Below are 22,847 nucleotides of genomic sequence, written 5' to 3' on the forward strand. Positions count from 1 at the left end.
TATTCCTATACGACTTACTGTATAAATTGACTTGATTAATTATAAGAAATCGCATGAAATACCGCTAGGGGGCACTACCGTCATTTACTCCTCCAGATTCTTTGTAGTTTGTGCCCCCGAGGGGCTCAACAGCGGCTGCAGTATCCGCGGGTTTTCTTCTTGACTGGGAACCCCTCCCACCTATTTTTGTCCAAATTCCCTAAGTAGCGCGTGTTCTCCACGCTCCTCAACGGTTACTCTTACGCTCTCCTTCTCTTCGACTCTTCTCTTGCGATTAAGGGTGCGTTTGGGCGGTGAGAATATTTGAGAAGTTTTGAGAATATTTATAAATAATTATGAGTAGAGATTGAAGTGAATTTATAAGTTTCATTGAGAGTATTTTGAGTTATTTAGATATGTGAAGTATATTGAATTGTTGACTTTTAGATATATAGTTAAAAAAGATATATGACCTATAAATATTATAGTGATTTTATTTTTAGCAATAAATATTATAGTGATTTTATTATCTTAATAAATATTGTAGTGATTTTATTTTATTTTTATATATAATAATGATAAATATTATAATGATTTTATTTTTAATTTATTTATAATAGTGATGAATATTATAATGATTTTATTTATATATATATATATAATAGTGATAAATTTAGTTTTTATTTATATATTATAGTGATTTTATTTTTTATTTATATATTATAGTGATTTTATTTTTTATTTATATTTAATAGTGATAAATATTATAATGATCTTATTTTTAATTTATATATAATAGTGATAAATATTATAGTAATTTTATTTTTTATTTATATTTAATAGTGATAAATATTATAGTGGTTTTTGGAAAGATTTTGATATGGAGATGGTTCATTGCGTTTGGCATGTGGAGTATTTCTAATAGTACGAGAATACTTAGAAAGTGTTGAGGTATGTTGGCTACCCAAACGTAGCCTAAGACTTCCCTCCCTCCTCCGTGCGATCTCTTTCTCTCTCTGAAACCCATTGTAGTATCTATATAAGGTTTTAGGGTGTGTTTGGATAGTGAGAGTACTTGATTCTTTATTTTATTATTACTTTTCACCTACTTTTTTACTATTCATTACTTTTCACTTATTTTTTATTATTATTTAATATTTTATTATTATTTTATTATTATTTTTTACTATTATTTATAAATATTTTTAACACTTCTTAAATATTTTCATTACTCAAATCAAGCTTAGTGTTTAGGATTTAGAGTTTTGGCTAATTTTTCAATTATTTCCCTTTAATAGGAAGATTTTTCTTCTGGGTTCGGCGATTTTCGTGCCATTGCTTTACTATTACGCCAGTTTTCGCTGCTCGTAACATGTCATTGTTTTACCACAACAAGAAGAAGAAGAATGTTTGAAAAAACCAAGAAGGTCATGAAGGGCTCCGTCAGTGAAGAAGACATCTCCACTCTCCTACAAAGGTCGTCACCATCTTTTTTCTCTCGTCTATTCTTTCTCTATTTTATCTACAATTCTGAGATCGTGTATGTATATGTATGTTCGATTCTTTTCGGTGATAAGTTGTCGTGGGAATTTGTTTTCTATTTTGTGTCCCTGTAATTTGGGGGTATTTTGAGGGGATAGGACTTTAAAATTGACATGGTTGAAGGTTTTGGGGCTTTTCAGGTATACGGCGACGACAGTGCTTGCACTGCTTCAGGAAGTGGCGCATTGCCCTGATGTTAAGATCGATTGGAACACGTTGGTGAAGAATACTTCAACTGGGATTTCTGATGCTAGGGAATATCAGATGCTATGGCACCATTTAGCCTATCGCCACGCTTTGCTCGGTAAATTGGAATATGGGGCATCTCCTCTGGTAAGTATGTAAATGGGCCTTTGTCCTCAATAAAATTTTGTTTATCAATAAAAAAAAATTATGCTGCTTTGATAATGCATATCTTTTCATGACTTGTATCGCTAAACTAGCATGCAGAGGCCACGCTCTTGTATATGTCCCCTATACTCGGGCCTTTGTCTATTTTATGCTCAATAGAATTTTGTTTATCGATAAAAAAAAATAAGCATGATGCTTTTCCTCGAATTTCATATTCATTTACTAACTACATTTTTATGCATCTGTATTTCAGTATTTGAATGCTGAAAACAACTTGGTTGGTGTAGTGGTTTGTTGTGATGAATATATGACGGCTAATAATAGTCAAGTTACATGCAAAAATATTATTGCATACTAGCTATTTGGCACATGCTACACGGCTAGATGATGCTTTAAATATGCCTTAAAACAAATTGGTTGATGTAGTGGTTGGCTGTGATAGATTTATGAGAAAACAGATATATATGACAGCTAATTGTAGGCAAGCTATATGCAAAAGTCAAAACTGTTATTGCATGCTAGCTGTATTGGCACGTGCTACACACCTAGAAGATGCTTTAAATTTGTTATGTGTTCCAAGGATTGTGGAAATCCTTGGAACACGTGTTTTTGGGGGTATCATGTTTTTGGGTATTGACATTTGTTTTACTGGCACCGGGTGTCCGGAAACAAAGTCCCCACTAATCCTAAGGGTGCACGGTCCCTAGTCAAAGGAGTTTCCTGCAAGTGAATTTTGGGTAATTTAGGGAAATCCTCCTTGTCCGATGGTCCCTAGAAATTGTTTGTCCCAAAAGGTTCAAACCTTAGACTTGGAGAGAGCATACCACTAAGACCAAGGCTCTTACCACTCGAGCCAACCCCTAGGGGTTCAGCTTTTGGATCCATTATTTTTTTTATAAGTAATAAGAGATTTTATTAGAAACGAATGTATAGGCAAAGCCCATGTACACAGGAAATATACAAAAGAAAACATCTAAATACATTTTAGAATACAGAAATTGACATCAGAAAATCATGAACGGAGGATCCATTATTCCCTAAAGCTGAAAACCAAAACAACAAGGAATGCACAAAAAAGTTCCAGATTTGGTAAAGAGAGCACTCTTTGTCATTAAAACACCACTCATTCCTTTCCATCTAAATGCACCACATAAGACACAAAGGAGTCATCTTCCAAGCCGCACCCGCTCGAGGACAACCATGAAGCCCGTTCCAACACGCAAGAAGGTCAACCACTCTCAACGACATCACCCAAGCCAAGCTGATTCTGTGAAAAATGCCATTCCACAAAGCCCTTGCCACCTCACAATGCAAGAAAAGATGATCCACGGTTTCCCCATTCTTTTTGCACATGAAGCACCATTCCATAACTATAATACCTCACTTCCTTAAATTATCCAGTGTCAAGATTTTCCCAAGGGATGCAGTCCAAATGAAAAAAGCCACTTTGGAAGGCACATGGGAAAATATATGCAATTCCAAATGAAAAAATCTATTCTTTCTCTATTTTCAAAAGTGGCTTACAAAAAGCAAGATAGTAATATATTTAGCGTATGAATTAATTTGTTAGAGTATCATGCAACATGACAATCAATTGATCAATCAGTTACATAAAATTTAAGAATAGCATTTTATTTAATTCTCTTGTACTTCAAAAAATATAACCATGATATATGATAGCTATGATCAAAATAAAGTACTTGGCCAAATTAAAATATGCCCGAAAGAAAGAAAGCACAAAGAATGAAGGTATTGACTTCCATTCTAACGTATTCAATACAGTGCAATCCTAAATAATATAATCATCCGCATCATTAAGCATATGACCATCATCATTATCATTAAAAATATGTAACCCTCATCATCTTTCGAATCTATATCATCTAAATTAATTGTCCAGACTTGGGCTTTACTTATCAAAAAATTAATTGTCTAGACAAATATTAAGAGTTAAAACTGATATTTTATAATTTTTTTATAAAATAAAAAGTGTGCCTCTTGCACTTCAAGCTCTCTGAAAAAAGCACACACAAACAAACAAGTTGTATTATCATTGTTACACTTATCTTAAATGCTTCTCACATGCTTGGCGTATGCTTAAGATACATGTATATTATCATTGTTACACTTATCTTAAATTTGATTGCAGGATGATGATAGTGATTTAGAATATGAAGTTCAAGCTTTTCCCACAGTTAGTAGTGAAGACTTGACAGAGGCTGCAGCATGTGTGAAGGTGTGTTGACTAAATTGCATACTAAATGACTAATTTCCTTCTTATTTTGTATTTTCTGGGTTAACTCCTTAGTTGGAGTGGATTGGAAAGATGAATTGACTATTTGTATTTTGAAGAAATTGCGTTTTGCGCATATAAATTACCATTGGCTTTTCAATTTGCACCCAATGGTTGTAATGGTTAGATTGTCTTGAAGTGAAGATGTGTACCTCAAAAAAATTGTATGATTATTTGGCATTTTCTCTCCGTACATCTTCTTTCGATGATGGAAAACAAATACTTGTTCCCTCCACTGAGTTTGGGTGGTCTGTGACTGCATTATACGACTGAGCTCGGGGGTGTGGTGTGCTTAGGATGGGTTTTTCAAAGGACATTGCGATAGAATAAAAAAAAAAATTCATTTGTGAAGGAGGGGGTCTCTTGGTTATTATAGAGAGAAGTTGGAGGGTGGTGACAAAGTTGGTGCTAGGACTTTCAACGGTGCAATGGCTGGCAAAGGCCTTGGAGGTTTGCGTGAAGGAAGAAAAGAGAGATTTCTTCACCACAATCAGGGAAGGCAGTCGTAGCTTTATTGCGCAGCACTGTTCGAATGGTCGCGCTGCTATATCATGGTGGTGGAATATGGTGGTGGTGGTGGTAGGAGGAACTTTATTTTCGTTCTTGAAGAGGAGGGCAGGGATGGAAAAGGATGGGGGAAGCATTGTGGGGGTTTATTCATGAATTGAGGGCCACTTATAGTGTCGGAGCACTGAAGAGACCACTGGTGGTGAAGGTCCAACTGCAACCTCACTCCTACAGGGAGGCGCTGATGGTGGAGCAACCGCGTGAATCTCGAAAAGGGGATGGCGGCATGGAAGGGAAAAGAGGTGCTGCTACTACGTTGTGTAACGGACATGACTCTGACAGAGATTTCCGTCCAGTATAGTGGCAAGGTGGCGGTGGCAGACCTGCAAGTGGCATGGCAGAGGGGGGAGTCCTTAGTACTCTGATTGATGTGAAGGCTCAACCAAGTATTTTACAGAATAAGGTGGATTGGCTTATAAGGGAGAAGGTGGGCTTGGAAAGAAGCAGGCCTTGTGTGGGCTTGAGTGTGGGAACAGGTAACAAGTGCTTGGCTTGTTAGCTCAAGGCCCAAGTTAGTTGGGCGCTGTAAGGGAAGCTCCCTTGTCTGGGCCTCAACCCATGGGGAAAAAAGGGGAGGGCCTCAGACTTAGCCCATCGGGCCCCTTCTCATATGGAGGATTTGCAAGGGAGGTGACTATCGGCCCACCACCAACAACAACCTCATAATCCTGCCTGAGAAACCATTGGGTGCACTGCGACCAGCTGTGGGACCATCGATGGTGACCCAGAAAGCCCCAACGATGGTGGTGGAGTTGTTGGCAACAATGCATAATGGGGAAACAGAGGAGATCCCACCATCGTCTGTCGTATTCCCGTTTCATTGTGGCCAGAAAATGCTGATAAACACCCTGGAAGCACCACTTTCTCAGGCAAAGACCCCACATCAACTTGAGGAGCACCTCGAGATGCTGTTGGAAGGAGATGGCGAGGAGGGGATGGATTTCTCTGAGGATGTTGTAGAAGGGCTATCTCAGATGCTAAATCCTATCAGTGGTGGTGACGTGGGGATGGTTCCTGAAACACAAATAATAACTCAAATCTCTGGCAACAACGAGGAGTTCAACGTGGTACTGTGGTCGAATGGAAGGGCAGAAATCTGTTTAGGGGGGAGGAGAATGGGATGTCATCGAATTCACAATGGGTTCCTAGAGAAAGGGAGCTCATTCATCTGAATTGTATGCTACCAAGTGAGTCTAGTGTGTCTGACTGGGTGCTCCAAAAGGTAAAGGAAATTCAACACTGTGTGGGAATGGAGTGTGTGGGTTTCGAGGAGCAGTTTATGGCTCTTCTCAATGCCATAGAGGTGGGTCACTCTCAGTCTAAGAAATCTTGGACCAAGAAACAGAGGGAACTTAAGAGACTTAAATGGTCGTTGAACTATGAGGGTAGCTCTAGTCGTGATAGATCCAAAGGGAAGGGGATTGTATCTCCTTTATGAAGCCGAAAATTATGTCTTGGAATGTCCGCGGGTTGAATGAGGCAAATAAGCGTCTTCGCATAAAAAACTTGCTTCGGGATTGGAGGGTGGACATATTACGTTTACAAGAAACTAAGCTGAAACTGGTTTCCATGAGAGTAGTGAGAAGTGTTTGGAGCTGTCTCTATGCAAATTGGGTCTATCTTTCATCGAATGGGGCTTCGGGTGGAATTTTAATGATGTGGGATAGAAGGGTGGTAGAGAAAATGGAGGATTTTGTTGGGGAATACATCGTGGCCTGCTCCTTTAAAACTGTGGAAGATAATTTTTTGTGGGCTTTTGCAGGTATATATGAGCCTAATGTTGACAGTATCAGAAGACTATTATGGGAAGAAATGGCTGGAATACATAGCTAGTGGGACCTCCCCTGGTGCATAGGTGAAGATTTTAACATCATAAGGTTCCCTAGTGAAAGATCCGGAGACAGCCGGATATGCCTAGCCATGACAGAATTTTCAGCATGTATTTTTTACTTGAATTTAGTGGATCTTCCTCTCATAGGGGGCTCCTTTACTTGGTCCAATAATCATACGTGGTCTCGGCTGGATAGATTCCTAATCTCCCCGGATTGAGAAATGCATTACCCGGAGGTGTGTCAAAAGAGATTGCCTCGCCTTTGCTCGGATTATTTTCCCATCATGTTGGATGGTGGTGGTATCCAAGGCGAGAGTCGTTATTTTATGTTAAAAAACATGTGGCTTAAAAGTGAAGGTTTTGTGGACAGGGTAAGACAGTGGTGGTCATCTTATCAATTTTATGGTATCCCCTCCTACATACTTGCAGGCAAACTAAAAGCTCCAAAGAATGATTTAAAGTTTCGGAACTCTCAATCTCTTAGAGACATAGGGGAGCGAAAGAAGACCATGGTGGAGGAGCTACAGGAGTTAGAGAAGATACTTGAGGATAGAGTCCTTCCCCCAGAGGAATTATCGCGAAAGACAGAGCTGGCTTCAGAGTTGGAGAGAGTAATTTCTCTAGAGGAGATCTCTTGGTATCAGAAATCAAGTGCATTATGGTTGAGAAGGGGACCGAAGTACAAAGTTCTTCCACAGAGTAGTTAATTCTCATAGGAGAAATAATACCATTGAAATGTTGAATATCAATGGCATAGACTGCATGGAGGCTCCTGTGATTAGGGATCATTGGTGGACTTCTTTGAACAACTGTTTACAGAACGAGAGGGGTGGAGGCCAAAGCTTGATGGACTTGATTTTGACTCTATTGAGCCATAGACACTGTCGTGGTTGGAGAGACCTTTTGAGGAAGTGCAGGTCTATGATGTAGTAAGAAAAATGGTTAAAGACAAAGTACTAAGTCCAAATGGCTTTTCAATGGGATTTTTCCAAACTTGTTGGGAGGTAGTGAAAGAGGACATTAGAAATGTGTTTCAGGAATTGTTCTCGGCTGGGAAGTTTGAGAAAAGCTTAAATGCTATTTTTATTGTGTTGACCCCGAAAAAGATTGAAGCATTAGAGGTGAAAAGATTATAGGCCCATTAGCCTTATTAATGGGGTGTACAAAATTATCTCCAAGGTGCTCGCAAACAGGTTAGGGGAGGCTTTGGGTAAGATAATCACGAAGCCACAAAATGCATTTGTAAAGGGTTGACAAATCCTGGACTCATTCTTTATAAGCAATGAATATTTGGATACAGATTAAAGGTTGGTATTGTAGGGATTTTATGTAAGCTAGATATGAAAAAGGCATATGATCATGTTAACTGGGAGTTCCTTCTTTATTTGCTAGAGAGATGTGGTTTTGGGGAGAGATGGTGCATCTGAACGGTAAGGTTCTCAGTTTTGATTAATGACAGCTCAATTGATTTTTTCAGCAGTTCTCCTGACCTAAGACAAGGAGATCCATTGTCCCCACTTCTCTTTGTTATCATCATGGAGGCCCTTAGTAGGATGCTATCGGCTGTGGTTATGAATGGTTTTGTGGCTGGTTTTTTGGTAGGTGATCCCAATTGGGGTCTTATTACTGTATCTCATTTATTATTTGTAGATGACACACTAATATTCTGCGAGGCAGATCAAAACCAGCTAAGGGCATTGAAGACACTTTTACTATGCTCCAAAGCAGCATCAGGCTTGAGAGTGAACTTCAATAAATCAGAGTTAGTGCCAGTTGGGAACGTCAGCAATACTTGGCAATTGGCCAGCACACTTGGGTGTAAGGTCGCTTCTCTTCCCATGAAATATTTGGGATTGCCGTTGGGTGCTGCCTCACGGGCTTTATTAATTTGGGATACAGTTATCGAGAAGATAGAATGAAGATTGGCAGGATAGAAGACATTGTACTTGTCGAAAGGAGTTCGGACGACTCTAATCAAAAGTACTCTCTCTAACTTACCAACATATTTTCTGTCTTTATTTCTAATTCCAGCTTGTGTGGCGGCACGGATTGAAAAACTCCATGATTTCTTATGGAGCAGGATGGGGGACAAGTTCAAATTCCATCTTGTCAGTTGGGACAAGGTGTGCATGCCAATCTCTTCAGGTGGGTTGGGGATAAAAAATATGAGAACTTTCAATCGGGCCCTACTTGGGAAATGGCTATGGCAATATAATATGGAACTGGAAGCCCTATGGAAATTGGTGGTTGATTGCAAATACGGAAGCTTGTGGGGTGGTTGGTATACTAGAGAGGTGAATGGGGCATATGGAGTGGGGGTTTGGAAACACATTAGACGAGGATAGGGGATGTTTACTCTCCATACTAAATTTGTGCTGGGTGCAGGTACTCGGATATAATTTTGGAGGGACATATGGTGTGGGGAGGAAGCTCAAAAGGATTCTTTTCCATCCATTTTCCGAGTGGCATGTGATCAGGAAGCTTCAGTGGCAAACCTCATGGTTCGATCGGGGGACCAAGTCCAGTGGAACGTCACCTTCAATAGAGCGGCCCAAGATTGGGAAGTAGACAGCTTTGAGGCTTTTTTCAGCCTAGTGTATTCCGTGAAGCTGAATAGACAACAAGTCGATAAGCTGTGGTGAACATCCGTAGGTAAGGGTACATGCAGTTCGATCCTTCTATAAGTCTCTTACACATTTACCGAATACTCAATTCCCATGAGAAGACTTTGGAAGAATAAGGTGCCCCCAAAGTGCTATTCTTCACTTGGACAGCTGCCCTGGGCAAGATTCTGGCAACGGATAATCTAAGAAAGCGTCGGGTTGTTTTTCTAGATTGGTGTTGTATGTGTAAGAAATCAGGCGAGACAGTGGATCATCTCTTGCTACATTGCGAGACAGCTAGAGCCTTGTGGATTGAAGTGCTAAGCCGAGTATAGTTAAATTGGGTAATGCCTACCACAGTGATTGAGTTATTGGCCAGCTGGACACTCCCGGGAGGTGCTCCACGAATCAAAGCCGTGTGGAAGATGGTCCCTATCTACATTATGTGGTGCATATGGCGAGAGCGTAACGATCGAACATTTGAAGATAAGGAGCGAACACTAGAGGAGTTTCGATCTTTATTTCCGTGCTTTATTTCTTTGGGCCATAGCTACAGACTTTAATGGCCTAAATCTACACGATTTTCTAGTTTCCACTACTGCGACCTAGATAGGTCTTATCTCTTGTGTACTTGGGCTATGCCTATCCTTTTTAATAATATCGTTTACTTATATAAAAAAATAAAAAAATAAAAATTGTAGTTGTTGTAGTTTAAGGTGCAAATCAAATATAACAGTGGTAGTTTGGGGTGCAAAATATAGTTTACCCTTGTATTTTTCACTCTTGGATGGCCAATAGCTCTGCCATTCTTTATAAGCAAGATAAAAAAATTTAGTCAGCTGAAAATATAGTGTCACCCTAGCATACAAGAAGTATACAAGAGATCCATGTAACTAAGAAAAGAGAAAAAGTGCTAGAAGTTCTTGGAGAGAAGAAACTGAACAAGCTACATTGTTTTGGACCACTATCCAATGAAAGAGGGTATTGGTCAAGAGCCGTGCTTGTTCTTTATTTAGAATATGCTTTCTTGACACTAAAACCTAGCATATAAACTAGATAGACATGAGTAGGTTTCTTCGGGTAATTAGAAAACTGAATTCGGTAAATACTACTGTTAAGAAGAGGCTTTCCTAAGGTACGCTTAGGTGTTGCTCTTGTATATGTCCTGTATACTTGGACTCTTGTGTACTCTTTTGATCAATAATAATTTGTTTACCAATCAAAAAAAAAAAAAAAAAGAGAGAAAAAAGAAGAGGCTTTCCTAAGATATATGCACTATCTCAAGTAGGTTGAATAACTACCATTAAGTTGCTGATTCTGCTCTGCATAATTCTGCAAAAAGTGTTTTAATATTCACATAAAGTTTCAAGCTTCAAGAATAAAGATTGTGGCAAAAAACTGGTATGCACATCAATTGAGGATTAAGAAGCATGCTGCAAAAGCTGTTCCTATCTCGACCTAAACCAAATTTCCCACCAAGTGTACGAGGTAAAATATGCCAGTTTGTAGATTGTAGGATTTCTGAATGTCATTATGCTGTAAATGGGTGCGGCTACAGTTGCAGTTTTGCACCAAGATGTACAGATCAGATATTTGTGATAATTTCGTTGTTTTTGTTGTATTGAGCATGTTTATCGTGGCTGTATGTGTTCAGCTTCCATCCATTTTGGTTAACTTCTGGAGTATTGTTTTTGATAGGCAATTTCTGGATGATTCCAAGAAGGCAGGACATTGAATCCTTTAGAATATGTACTTCATTTTGCTTATCATGTTTTTTTACACATCTTCTGGGGATTCAAATTTTTTGTCCATCACGGTGCTTGAATTATTTGTTTATTTAACTGATTCATGGAATTTAAGTCCCTTGGTTTCTGAGAATGGTTGCTTCGTTCAGGTACTGGTTGCCTCTGGTTTACCAAGTGAGTCTAGTCTCCCAGCTAGCTCAATAGTTGAGGCTCCATTAATTATAAATATTCCTAATGGTCCGTCATCTAGGGCTTCTTCCGAAAATTTAGAAGCCACTTGTTCAATGCAAGGAAGGAACATTACTGTTCCTGTTTCTATTCAGAAACTGCCCCTTCCTGCAGCCACACCTGCTGAAGGATTGGATGCGAATGGATCAGCCAGTGGCAGCATGCCTACTCGTAGGAAAAGAAAGCCTTGGTCAGAGGCAGAGGATATGGAATTGATTGCTGCCGTGCAAAAATGTGGTGAAGGAAATTGGGCTAATATTTTAAGGGGAGACTTCAAGGGTGATAGGACTGCTTCACAGCTATCTCAGGTTCTTTACCATATGTCAATTAGCCGTTTTGTAACTTTATGTTCTCCTTCTCTATGTGCTTTATTTCCCATCAATGCCATTTCTCCTGTCATGTAATCAATGGAATATATAGACTTAAATGCTCCATGTGTAACTATTTGATTAATGGTTCAGAGGAATTTTCTGGGATATAACCATTTCCTTGTGCATAACTATCATAAAGACAGGTGTTTGGAATCACCTGACCCCATCTGTGATTGATCAAGGAGTTTAATATTCCGTCCTATTTAACTGCTGGATTTTACCCATTTTACAATTCACATGCTCCATGTGGTCTAGCTGAACCACGTGGCTGTGGATCAGATGATGGCTAGCTCATTTATTAGATAATTATTGGGATGTGCCATCTTTAGACAGGCTACTAAGGACTCTACTGCAACAAGATGTGATTACTAAGGACTACCTAGGTGGTTTTGTCAATTGCCTTGATTGCACTTAGCTACTACCATATTAAAATCCGTTGTCATCTAGTCCGGTCAGGATGCCTGGGTTTCACCCAGTTTTCCCGGGTTCAAATCCCGGCAACGGAACTTTTACGCTTATTATTAGTTTTGATTACATTTGTGGATAATGTGGATTGTCTGAAGGGTGGATCACAAGATAAAACTTAATCCTTGCATTTATCTCTTGGTGTTAGTTTTGTGATTATTTTTTTCCCTCGACTTTTTGGGTCTTTTTTTTACCTTTTCCCTTACCTTTATCCTACTAATAATCGGGGTAGTTTTCTGAACACGTAGGATGTAGTTTAATCTGGTGAAACTATACTTGTCAATTCTTAGAGCTTGTCATTTGCACCTCTCTCTCTCTCTCTCTCTCTCTCTCTCTCCTTTGTGTGTTTTTCCCCTTCATATTCTACTAAAAATTATATTTTTGCGACATATGCAGAGGTGGGCTATTATCAGGAAGCGACGTGGCAACTTGAGTGTGGGACCCAACTACTCTGGGTCACAACTTTCTGAAGCTCGGCGGGCAGCTCATCATGCAATGTCCCTAGCCCTTGATATGCCAGTTAAAAACTTAGCAGCAGCACGCCCTGGTAATCCTTTACTCCGTTTTATTCTACTTTTAGTTTATTGAAGTGACTGGGGAACAATATAACAAATAATCCTGGAGGACCTACTTGATTTATATGTCTGTTTCACTTTTATTGGATTTATTTGCGAGACTAAGATATTTATTTTTTCACCCACAATTATGAATCTAGACACTTGATGGGTGCATTACTTCTTTTGTGGAGGACACACCTGTTTGAAAACCTACATTAGCTGTTTATCTGTTATCCCATAGGTTGTGGTGGGGGATCAACGACAGCTGTGGTTTTCAAATATTAGCCATCTATGTCTAGATAAGGCCAACATTTCGAAGCTTCTTTGGTGGTTGATCGAACCCTTAACTATGCTTGAATTGCGTGGGGATCTTATATTTCTTTTTCATTTGGAGAATTTTTTTTATGGATAAGATGTTATATGTCAATCTAAATATGGATCAAATTAATTTTTCTGGTAGACTGTTGGGATATGATTCTGACAAGGTGAGCAGATGATGTGTTCTGAGAGGACAAGACAAATGATGCGGTTCTTATAATCTATAAACTAGTACTACTTTACCTGGCTTGCAAGTCTACTAAGTTCTGCTGAACTTGACGGGATGATTATTACCATTTTCATGATTAGTTGCTTTCTATCTTTTGGTTTCAGATGTTTCAGATGCAGTTAATTTTACCTATTTTGTTTAAAATTTGAACGTCTCTTCTTGAATTTGCACCAGCTGGCACAAATACACCCAGTAATTCTGTGCTTCCTCCTATAAGTACTGCCAGTGGCGTTATACAAGCCCAAGACCAGACTCAAGAAGGCTGTGACCCTACAAAATCCTCTCCGATTGGATCATTGGGTTCCATAGCAAAATCTCGAGTATCCTCTATAAAACCCTCAACAAAGCCTACCATGGGTTTAGATTCTGCGTTGAGAGCAACTGCAGTTGCTGCTGGGGCCCGCATTATCTCTCCATCAGATGCTGCATCATTTATTAAGGCTGCTCAAGCGAAGAGTGTTGTCCATCTCAAACCCACAGGTAATTCTTCAGCCAAATTGCCGATGCCTAGCGGCATTTCACTTCAGCCAGAGACTCGAAGTAATGTACACTCTGTTTGTGCTGGCCCTGAAGCCAAACCATGTTCCCCTCATGCGGGCACCGTCACAAATATTGCTTCACATCCTGGTTCAGTACAGGTTGCCTTGCCCATAGTTCAGCATAGTCCATCCACTTTTGCCACATCATCGAATATGTCATCTGAACAGACTAATGCTCTTATCTCTAGTCTGCCCTCTGAAGTCCTGCCAACGCAAGAGGTTAAGACCACAGAAGAGATCAAAGTTTCTAGGCCAGTTTATTCACCCAAAAAAGAAGTTCTAGAAGATGGATCTATTGTTTATCAAAATGTAGAGAGAGAGCAAGTTAAAGAAGATAGAGCGCTTTCACTGGGCATGAAGGCAGAATTCAAGAAACAAAGGACTGATGTTAAAAATCCTGATGGTTCTTTGAACACGAAGACAGCGGAAAGTGATCTCATAGTCGTTGACAACCAGGCTGAGGCTAGACAAGTCGAAAATGATAACTTTATGATGGGTTCGCCAGTTAGAGGTAACAGTCATTCTACTCTTGAGGTGAACTGTGAGAATCAAGGCATACATGAGAAATGCGCAGATTCATTAACAACAATATCAGATGGATGCGTTGAAAAGCTGGAAGTCTTGTGCAAAAATGAGGCTGGCAATGAGATTGAGGGGGAGAATAATGTCAAGTAATTTGTACAATTTGTAAATTTAGATATTAAAAAATAGTGGAAATTAAATGGTGAAATGAATATCTTTGTCAATGGTGTAAATTTTTTTCATAAATTACTTTGGAGATAATGGTATTGCTTGGAATGCAATGCGTTTGAGCATTCAAATACAAATACAAATACACACGTCCGTGCACATGTGCACTACCGTGTGTATTAAGGTTATGGAAGGAAAAGAAAAGGGAAAACATATTGCATGCCAGACGTAAGACCTTCTTGCCATAAGCTGCTCGTGAAACTATTTACTTCAGATAAGTCAGTCATAATAACCTTTAAAGTTCTTGCGACTCAAAAGTCAGAGATACATACATGAGGTGGGATTATACGACATTTTTTTACATTTTTTGGGTAGCATTAAAATATGAGTTTTACTATCTATAATCACTTTTGCGTACTACTTGCACACTTTACTGATGTGATTGACCAAACAGTTATTTTATAGTAAAAAAAATGACATAGTCAAGAAGTACGTAAAATGACTGTATATAAAATTTTTGTTAAAATATTACATCAGTTTTGTAAAGTTTATTTGACATATTTATCTCTTTCTAGCTTTTAGACCTTAAAATTAACTTGAGGCAATATGAAGGAAGCTCTTTCAAAAAAAAAGGAAATCTGAAATTGAGGCGCCCAAAAAAACATTCAACCAAATAATTACAGGAGGCAGGAGTTATAACTGCAAGTCTCCAATTAGAAATGTTCAATGAATCAATCAAACATAAGTTATAACATCTGGACCTTTGATGGCCTTTAAAAAAATAAAAATTGTTTAGTGCAGAGGCGACTTTTTTATTTTCTAATTTTCGATGAACGCAATACAAAAAATCCAAACGGGATTAAACTTGTGATCTCCCTCTCGTTTATGAGATGTCTTGGAGAATTTAGCTTACAAATCTCGTCTTTCCCTTCTTTTTTGGATTTTTTGATATGTACAACTTCTGAAAGGCTAATAATCTACGTGGGCAGCCCAGCAGCTAGATCACTGTACTGTTTCTGCAGTGCTGGATTCACACACGAGAAGATTGATGGCCTTTGCTTCTTCAACTTGACCCCAAATAAGAAAGATCGCAAGGGAATTCTAGCCCCAGTTGTGTAATATTTCTTTGACGCTGAAATCCCAAGTTCATCATCCAGTTGCGCCACTGTTTTCTCAACATCAACATTCATTGCTCTTACACGGTTGAGGCCTGCTTGCAGTTCATCTGAAACCTTGTTGTTCTCCTGTTTCATGTTGAGAACCTCGCCTTGAAACTTTGCAGCTTTATATTGACTAAGCTCTGTCTTTTCTGCTCTGGAATCTGCGTTGGATATTCTTGATATCTCATCTTGAATGTTGCACAAGGATGAGAATCTACTCTGAAGTTCTTCTTTCAGCAATGCATTGTGCTCCATCCATAATGACAGTTCAGTTTGTATCTCTCTCAGGTGTCTGTATATTGGTCGAATATCTGATTTTCCTGTTTGGTGTTTACCACCTCCTTCTTGCTTCTTATGCTTTAGTTCCATTAACTCTGCATGCAAATCCTGGATTGATGACTGGAACTTCTGTATCTGATGAACTGATGTGCTAAACCTCAACCAGAACTCTAGATTTTCCTCCAGCAGTCCATCAATATCTGAGCGGACTCTCTCTTCAACAGGCGAAGTAGCATGCTTGTCATTATCCAGATTTACCTCGAACTTATTATTTTCTTCCTCCTTTGTGAGAGTTGTTTCCAAGTTTGCGGGCGATTCCTTGCTTGTTCCTGTGGGTTCAAATGGTTGTTCACTAAATAAATCAGAAAGTGACTTTTGATTCGTGTTTGAAGATACGGTATCAGAGTTCTGGGAGCTAGCTGCTTGAGGTTTGCTTTCCTGCTGTATGTATTTATACTCCGGCGTAGTGTATGGACTTGTTTGTGGGTTGCTTAATTTCTGAAGTAAAGTTTGGATCACCTCATCTTTTGAGACAATAGCACTCTTCAGTTCTCTTATCTGCATCCCCAGTTCGAAGATGCTATCCCGGTTTTTATTCTCCACCTCACTCAGCTTCTTCCTTACTGACTTGAAATTGTGAAGAACTGAAGTGTACTCCTCTAGCAGAATCTTTTCCCTGTCCTCTAACCCCTTTACAAACAGTTTCTTCCAGATTGGTTGATCTTCTTCCTCCTCTACCTCTAATTCCCGGGTCTCAATATCAAGATCACCATCTACTATTGGAGAAGAATCTTGCTTCTCATCTTTCTCCCCTACCTCCAATTCCCGGGTCTCAATATCAAGATCACCATCTACTATTGGAGGAGAATCTTGCTTCTCATCTTTCTCCTGCTGCATTGGTTCCTTGGGTTTTTCGGGCATCAAACCAAGGTCATTGCTCAAGTCTGGCTGGTTTTCGTCTTCAACTGTGTTGGTATTGTTGAGAGCCAAAATCTCATCATCCTTCTTCTCTTCCTCTTCTGCCATCACCTCCTCTGAGATCACTGGCTCGTCACTAGGAATCATCTTATCACTATTTTCAACCGACTTATTCTCTGGTTCTGCATCAGGAACAGCTTTCACTTCCTGGAGCAATTCTGTATCCTCGACCTTCTCATCCTGCTTCACAATCTTCAGTTTCCCAGAAAGATTATCAAGGCCACTGCTAGCTTCTGTGAAATGTGTCTGGAGTTTGTTGCTTTGGTGCTCCACACTTTGGTTAAGATTTTTGACTCTCCTCAACTCCTCCTCCATCTCTTTTAACTTTTTGCTCATAACATCTGAACTTTCCACCAGACTCTCCTTTTCCTCTTCCAAGCTTCGAATGTGTGCCTGAAGCTCATCTATTTCAGACCTTAGTCTCTTCACCATAGCAGTCTGAGTAGAGACACAAGTTTCCAGAGTAGCAACCTTATTTACAAGTTCATCAATCTTATCTGCTAGTTCCATTACAGTGAGTGAGGTTTTTGAATTCAAGTCAATCTGTTCCTCAATCGTCTGCCGTGGCAATTCCATGGCATGTCCTTCTTGTTCCTCATCCATATTAATCCCTTGGTCTATATTCTTCAACTCTGGACTATTGCTCTCTAGGCAATCTGCTCGTTTGGAAAGGAACTCATCTTTGAGAGTCCCAAACTTCTTATGGGCTTCCTCAATCCTTTGCCGCTCTACTCTTGCCTCTTCCTCTGCTTGCTCTTGTTTCTCTCGTAACTTAACCATGGTCTGTTTGCATGAATTTAGAGCCGTAGCAACCATCAAAGTTCGAGCTTCATCATCTTCAATAACAGTGCCTACGCCAAACTCATCTTGCAAATCGCAAACTCTTTTATGCATTTGAGTGATTTGGCATTCAATTTCCCAGAACTTTTCATACTTGCGTTTATACAAGCTGTGTACAAACTCCTTTTCAGTTTGAAGTGCCAAGATTTCTTTGTGAAGCTTATCGATCTCTTCTAATGCTTCCGTTTTGCTCAGTCCTGAACTCGGAACTGCAGCAGCTTTAGCAGTAGTACTAGCAGTTCTTTTAATGGGTTTTTTCCTTGAGACTAACATAGATTGGCTCCTGAAATCCTTCTTTGGAATGTCTGGGACTTTCGGAATGCTTAGTTTAGGGACAGCGGCAACATCCCGGTCCTGTTTGTTTGGATCATCCGAAGGAGAGGATGTTCCCGGGAAATTTTCTTCATCGTCATCCATTGCATACTGAGCCCTTTCGGGGAAAACTGTGGCAATGGTGCGGTTGGCACTTTGCAGTTCTTTCGAGAGGTGATCGTATCTCTCTGCTAGAGCTCTGTATGCCCGGAACGCTTCTTCCACGAAGTTTATTAGCTCCGGCCTCCTCCTGTAGTACATCTCTGCCCTCTGTGCAAAGGAGTCCCCATCGTTGTCGATGATTTTGAGCGTTTCTTTCACCTTCTCCTCCAAATCTGTAAATTTTTTTTTTTCAAAAAAAAAGAAGCATTTTAACAGCTTCGATACTCTCAAAATACAAATGCATCGATGTTCTTACAAAAGAAAAATCTGCATTACCCAACTGGGAATATCAGACACAAATTCTCAATGTTCTTACGATAGCACATTGATCATTTTAATTTATGCACTCAGATCTATGAGTTATATATAGATAGAAAATGGTAAGGAAAAATGAATTCGATGGAATGGAGGAAAGCTTAAGCATGTAGAAAAGAGATTTTTAAGCATTCGAAAGCAGAGACTTGAAAATAAAGAGGTAGAACCAAACATGAGTCGATGCAAACCAACAGAAAATTGCAGCAGTCTAAGATTGATTGAACAAGTCGATGAGATTGGCATTACGTATGAAAAGAATTCAAGCGGCATACCTTGGAGGTTTTGTTCCAGCCATCTCGACTGCTTTGTCCTTACGTGGCTTGCCCACCACCATGAATATGCATTACTTGCTGCTCTCTGCAACATTCTCTCTCTCTCTCTCTCTCTCTCTCTCTCTCTCTAGAGGAGAGCCAAAGAGATGCTACCCACGAGAAAAGAAACCCTGACCATGGCGGTGAAAGTGATGTTAATGTCGTGAACAAAGGAGAAGATGGGCCTGGCAAAAGAGAAACAAAGCTTGGTAAAATGCCTGATCATGGACACGGACATGGAGGGGAGGATACTTCGCCCCGACTATAGAAGCTTCATCCTTGAATAGCTCTAATTTTGTTGAGGCCTTTAGAGGGATGTCCACGTGTCACATCTTGGCTTTGCCACTCTGGCTACCTAGAATTAGAAGGTCTTTTTTTTTAATATTTCGGACCCTTTCCATAAATTTCGTTAAAAAAAACACCACTTTTGGTACGAAGATACCATCATACCAACATACCAGGAGTTGCTTAAATACACCACAATTTCTTAAACTCTTCGAACTTGAAATCAGAGGTTATGTTTTTTCCAGGTAGGCATTTATCATTCTAGAATATTTTACGAACTCCATGGTCAATGAATTATATAATAATTATATAAGATTAATCCTCTAAATGTTAATGTGGCAGAATATAAATGATTTAATTTAAATATAATAATTAAAACTCGGAATAATTCGTTGTAAAATCTCACGATATAATTAAATGATTTTTTTTTTGTAAGTAAAAGAGAAAGGATTTAAATGATGTTGATCTTTGGTGACATTTTTGCCTAAATTTACATGACTTGCCAACAATCACTTAGTTGGCTCTCTAACAAATATAATTTATATTTTTGAAGTAGAGATTTTGTTTTTGTTGGGCTACAACTCACACATTAAATTAAAATGATAAACATAATAAGTTAAGTGTGATAAGATATAATAAAATATAAAATAAATAAAAATATTACTATATTATATAGGGTCAAGGAAACAGTACCGAAATGTCTACTGAATAGTGTATTTGTTTTTTTAAAGAGTAGTGGTAGTGTGCTGCCTAGCTTTAACCGCTAGGTGTGCTCATTAGTAAAAATTTTACTTTTTATTTTTTTCTTTATATTTTTTTAACATATTTAAATATTTTTAAAAATAAAAAAATATGTCAATACATTGATAATCACTTCCTTAATCAGTAAGTAATAGAAAAAAAATTAAAAAAAAATTAAATATATGAGAGGACAAAATGAGGCAGCATGGTAATATTATTCTTTTTTAAAAGCATGTGTTAGTATTTTTTTAAAATATTACACACATTTTTTAAAGAGAAAAGGCATTTGTAACTATGAATTATGCAATCGTCGCGTAATCATTTTGAAAAAAGTGAATAAAATATGAGATCTATATGAAAAAAATTAATTTTTTAATAATAAATCTTAATTTTTTCAAAATAATTACACAACAATTATACACTTCACAATTATATATAAAATTACTTCTTTCCAAAATATAAAGAGAAATGCTTTTGGGACCCAAAAAATGTCCCGAATGGGATTTTTTTTTTTTAACCGAATGATTAAAAAAATATTTTTTAATGATGTTGTGAATTTTTTATTTTTTTAAAAATGTTTATGATAATTAAAAAAATACATGAAAAAAAAAAGAAAAAAGAAGAAAAAAATTACCCTATTCGAGATACTTTTTAGATTCCGAATTCGGGACCCGTAGCAGTACTCAAATATAAAATGTATAGACAATACTGGGGAGCACAACATATAGGGATGGGCCTACGAACAAAACCTAGGGTCCTATGAGATAAAAGAGGCTCTTAAGAGTACTGGCATTGGACTCATCAAATGAGTCCAATGTTTATAATTTGATGAATTTCACTTAAAATACACGGCATTGGATTCACCTTTCACTTAAATCTGAAGCTTTCAGCTACCGTAAAGTCTCCTTTATCTTCAAACTTGGTGATCTACTATTCAACATCTATCTGGTTATTTTATTACGAAAAAACTCTTTCGCATGTAAAGCAGTTCTTTCTTCCCTCTCTATTTTGCTTTCTTCCTCTATCCCGAAATCCCCGAATCCCCAATCCCTTTCGATTCCTCCCCTTTCTTTCTTCCTCTCCTCTCCCTTTCTTTCTTCCGGAATCTAGCAAACCAGTTCTTTCTTCCCTTTCTTCTCTTCTTTCTTCCTCTACCCCGAAATCCCGAAATCCTCAAATCCATTTTTGATTCTTCCTCTCCTTTTCTTTCTTCTCGAATCTGAGATTTCATTCTTTCTTCCCTCTCTTCTCTGCTTTCTTCTCCACCCCAAAACCCCCAAATCCCGACTTCCCGTTTCGATTCTTCCTCTCCCTTTCTTTCTTCCGCTCCATTTCTTCCTCTTCGTCTCTTCCCTCCATTTCCTCCTGTTTTTCTCAAAGTGTATCATAAACTTTGCCGAAAAAGTGACCTGTTCATCTTCGTGAAGCAGATGTTGAAGTTCGTACGAGGTGTTTCAGGTGAAAGAGGACCTCCATCACCTCCATAGGCCCACCGTTGCCGATCCTTTCTCCCTCTGCTCCAAACGTTCTTCATCTCCGTGAGTTCATTCTCTCATATATATATTAATCATATATGCATGAATGAAAAATTTTGCACTACATTTATATGATTTTATATGACCTTTTTCTTGGGGACAAAATGATTTTATATGATCTTCATGTCGTCAAAGATGGTGGAAGGAGGGGATTCGGCCCCATTTTCTTGGGGGCTGTCAATGTTCTCTTCTTGTCCAGAACTACTGATAAAAGGGCTGGTGATGAACCTGCCGTCCATGCCTAAGTATTCACGATATATGCTGGATATAGAGCTCTCTGTATTTTACCGTTTGGTACTAGTACTGCTGATGATAGTTTTAAAGTACCATCTCTTTGGGGACTTATGTAAGTGTTGTTTTCATAGAGGGGGGAATGAGAACAGAGTCTCTACTAAAAATGAGTCATGCCCTACATGTATGCCATGCATCTTTGTACTATATAGTGTTGTCATGAATTTTGATTTGGTTCAAGCAGGAATTAACCAGTAAGGTCTACTATATGCTTCTTTGTGTATGGAGTTTAATTTTTTGTTTTAAGATAATTGGAGTGGCTCTCTTATTTGAAGATAAGGGAGCAATGGCTTTTTGTTGGCTTTCGTTTTATTTAGTGCATTGAAGTACCTGATCTCTTCTTTGTGCTGTAATCTCCAGATCACGTGGTTGGTAGACGTCTTCAGGGCAAAAATTGTTGATACCTCCGAAGATGACTATTGAGGTGAATTCTATCATATCCTTGGCCTTTTCTTGTGTTTTAGTCATTATAATTATCTATGAATTTAGTTTTAGAGATGAATACTAACACTGATGATAGAACAAATTCACAAAGGCATGATTACGAAGAGAGTAAATTCACCTCACCAGATCTGTGTATCATTGGATGGCTGCAAACACATGTTTCTCGGCTTCAGTTTTTGTGATTTTCTTGATCTTTTTGGCTTGGTGTTTTAAGTTTATACTCTCTGCATACTTGGGTAACGCCTTTATGCTCGCTAATAATCTATTTATTATTACGCTGCTACTGCTGTTGTTATCATTATTAGTTGTAGTGTTATAATTACTTTGACATGGGAAAGCTCTAATTTGAAGAAACACTCATGGTTAAAACTATGTTAAACTTCGCACCATCAATGATAAAGAACATAGCCCAAACTTGCGAGAAGCCAAGGTCACCTACCACTCTATATGAGCCTTGTATAGTTCTTTGTTAAAAATTTCTGAATTTTTTCCTATCTTTTTTCCTCTTGATCCCCCATCTCTCTCTCTCTCCGTCATCCACTGTGTATTGGAGAAGGTTATGAACAAATTTGATATGCAACTTTAATGATTTTTGGGATAAACCTCAAGTTTTATTAGTCTTTAGGAAATCAAATTACATGAAGTTTTGATTCATTCTATCAAGCCTAGAATATCATAACAAAATCTGCATAAAAAAATATTTATGAAAATAAAGATTAACAGAGCTATTAATATGACACAAATTTAAATTTCATTTTCGGTTTGATGAAACCTGAAATAGCTTCGATTTTAGTTGAATTCCAATCATATAGGTTTGGTTTAATTTGAACTTCTTAGATATTTTGTAGGCTTTTTTTCTTTTTAGTTCTTTATAATACCATCGAAT

General features: G+C 38.4%; 2 protein-coding genes across 3 annotated transcripts; one reads left to right on the top strand and one right to left on the bottom strand.

Annotated features, from left to right (window-relative positions):
- Positions 1–1,226: 1,226 nt before the first annotated feature.
- On the top strand, positions 1,227–14,373 carry LOC121260812. 2 transcript variants are annotated; one of them, XM_041162843.1, is made up of 6 exons: positions 1,227–1,456; positions 1,662–1,854; positions 4,022–4,108; positions 11,061–11,447; positions 12,372–12,522; positions 13,254–14,373. In XM_041162843.1, exons 1-6 carry the CDS (start codon positions 1,386–1,388, stop codon positions 14,291–14,293), a joined length of 1,929 nt encoding a protein of 642 aa, XP_041018777.1. In that variant the 5' UTR covers positions 1,227–1,385; the 3' UTR covers positions 14,294–14,373. The 2 variants fall into 2 exon arrangements, with proteins under 2 accessions (XP_041018777.1, XP_041018778.1); XM_041162844.1 differs by having other exon boundaries at positions 1,368–1,529.
- A 600-nt stretch (positions 14,374–14,973) lies between these two features.
- On the bottom strand, positions 14,974–18,916 carry LOC121260274 (protein NETWORKED 2A-like). Its single transcript, XM_041162099.1, has 2 exons — positions 18,627–18,916; positions 14,974–18,212 (listed from the first exon to the last, which is right to left on the bottom strand). Exons 1-2 carry the CDS (start codon positions 18,718–18,720, stop codon positions 15,286–15,288), a joined length of 3,021 nt encoding a protein of 1,006 aa, XP_041018033.1. The 5' UTR covers positions 18,721–18,916; the 3' UTR covers positions 14,974–15,285.
- Between the last annotated feature and the right edge of the window lie 3,931 nt (positions 18,917–22,847).

The sequence above is a fragment of the Juglans microcarpa x Juglans regia genome, chromosome 4D (genome assembly GCF_004785595.1).
Source record: "Juglans microcarpa x Juglans regia isolate MS1-56 chromosome 4D, Jm3101_v1.0, whole genome shotgun sequence".
NCBI classification, from domain to species: Eukaryota; Viridiplantae; Streptophyta; class Magnoliopsida; order Fagales; family Juglandaceae; genus Juglans; species Juglans microcarpa x Juglans regia.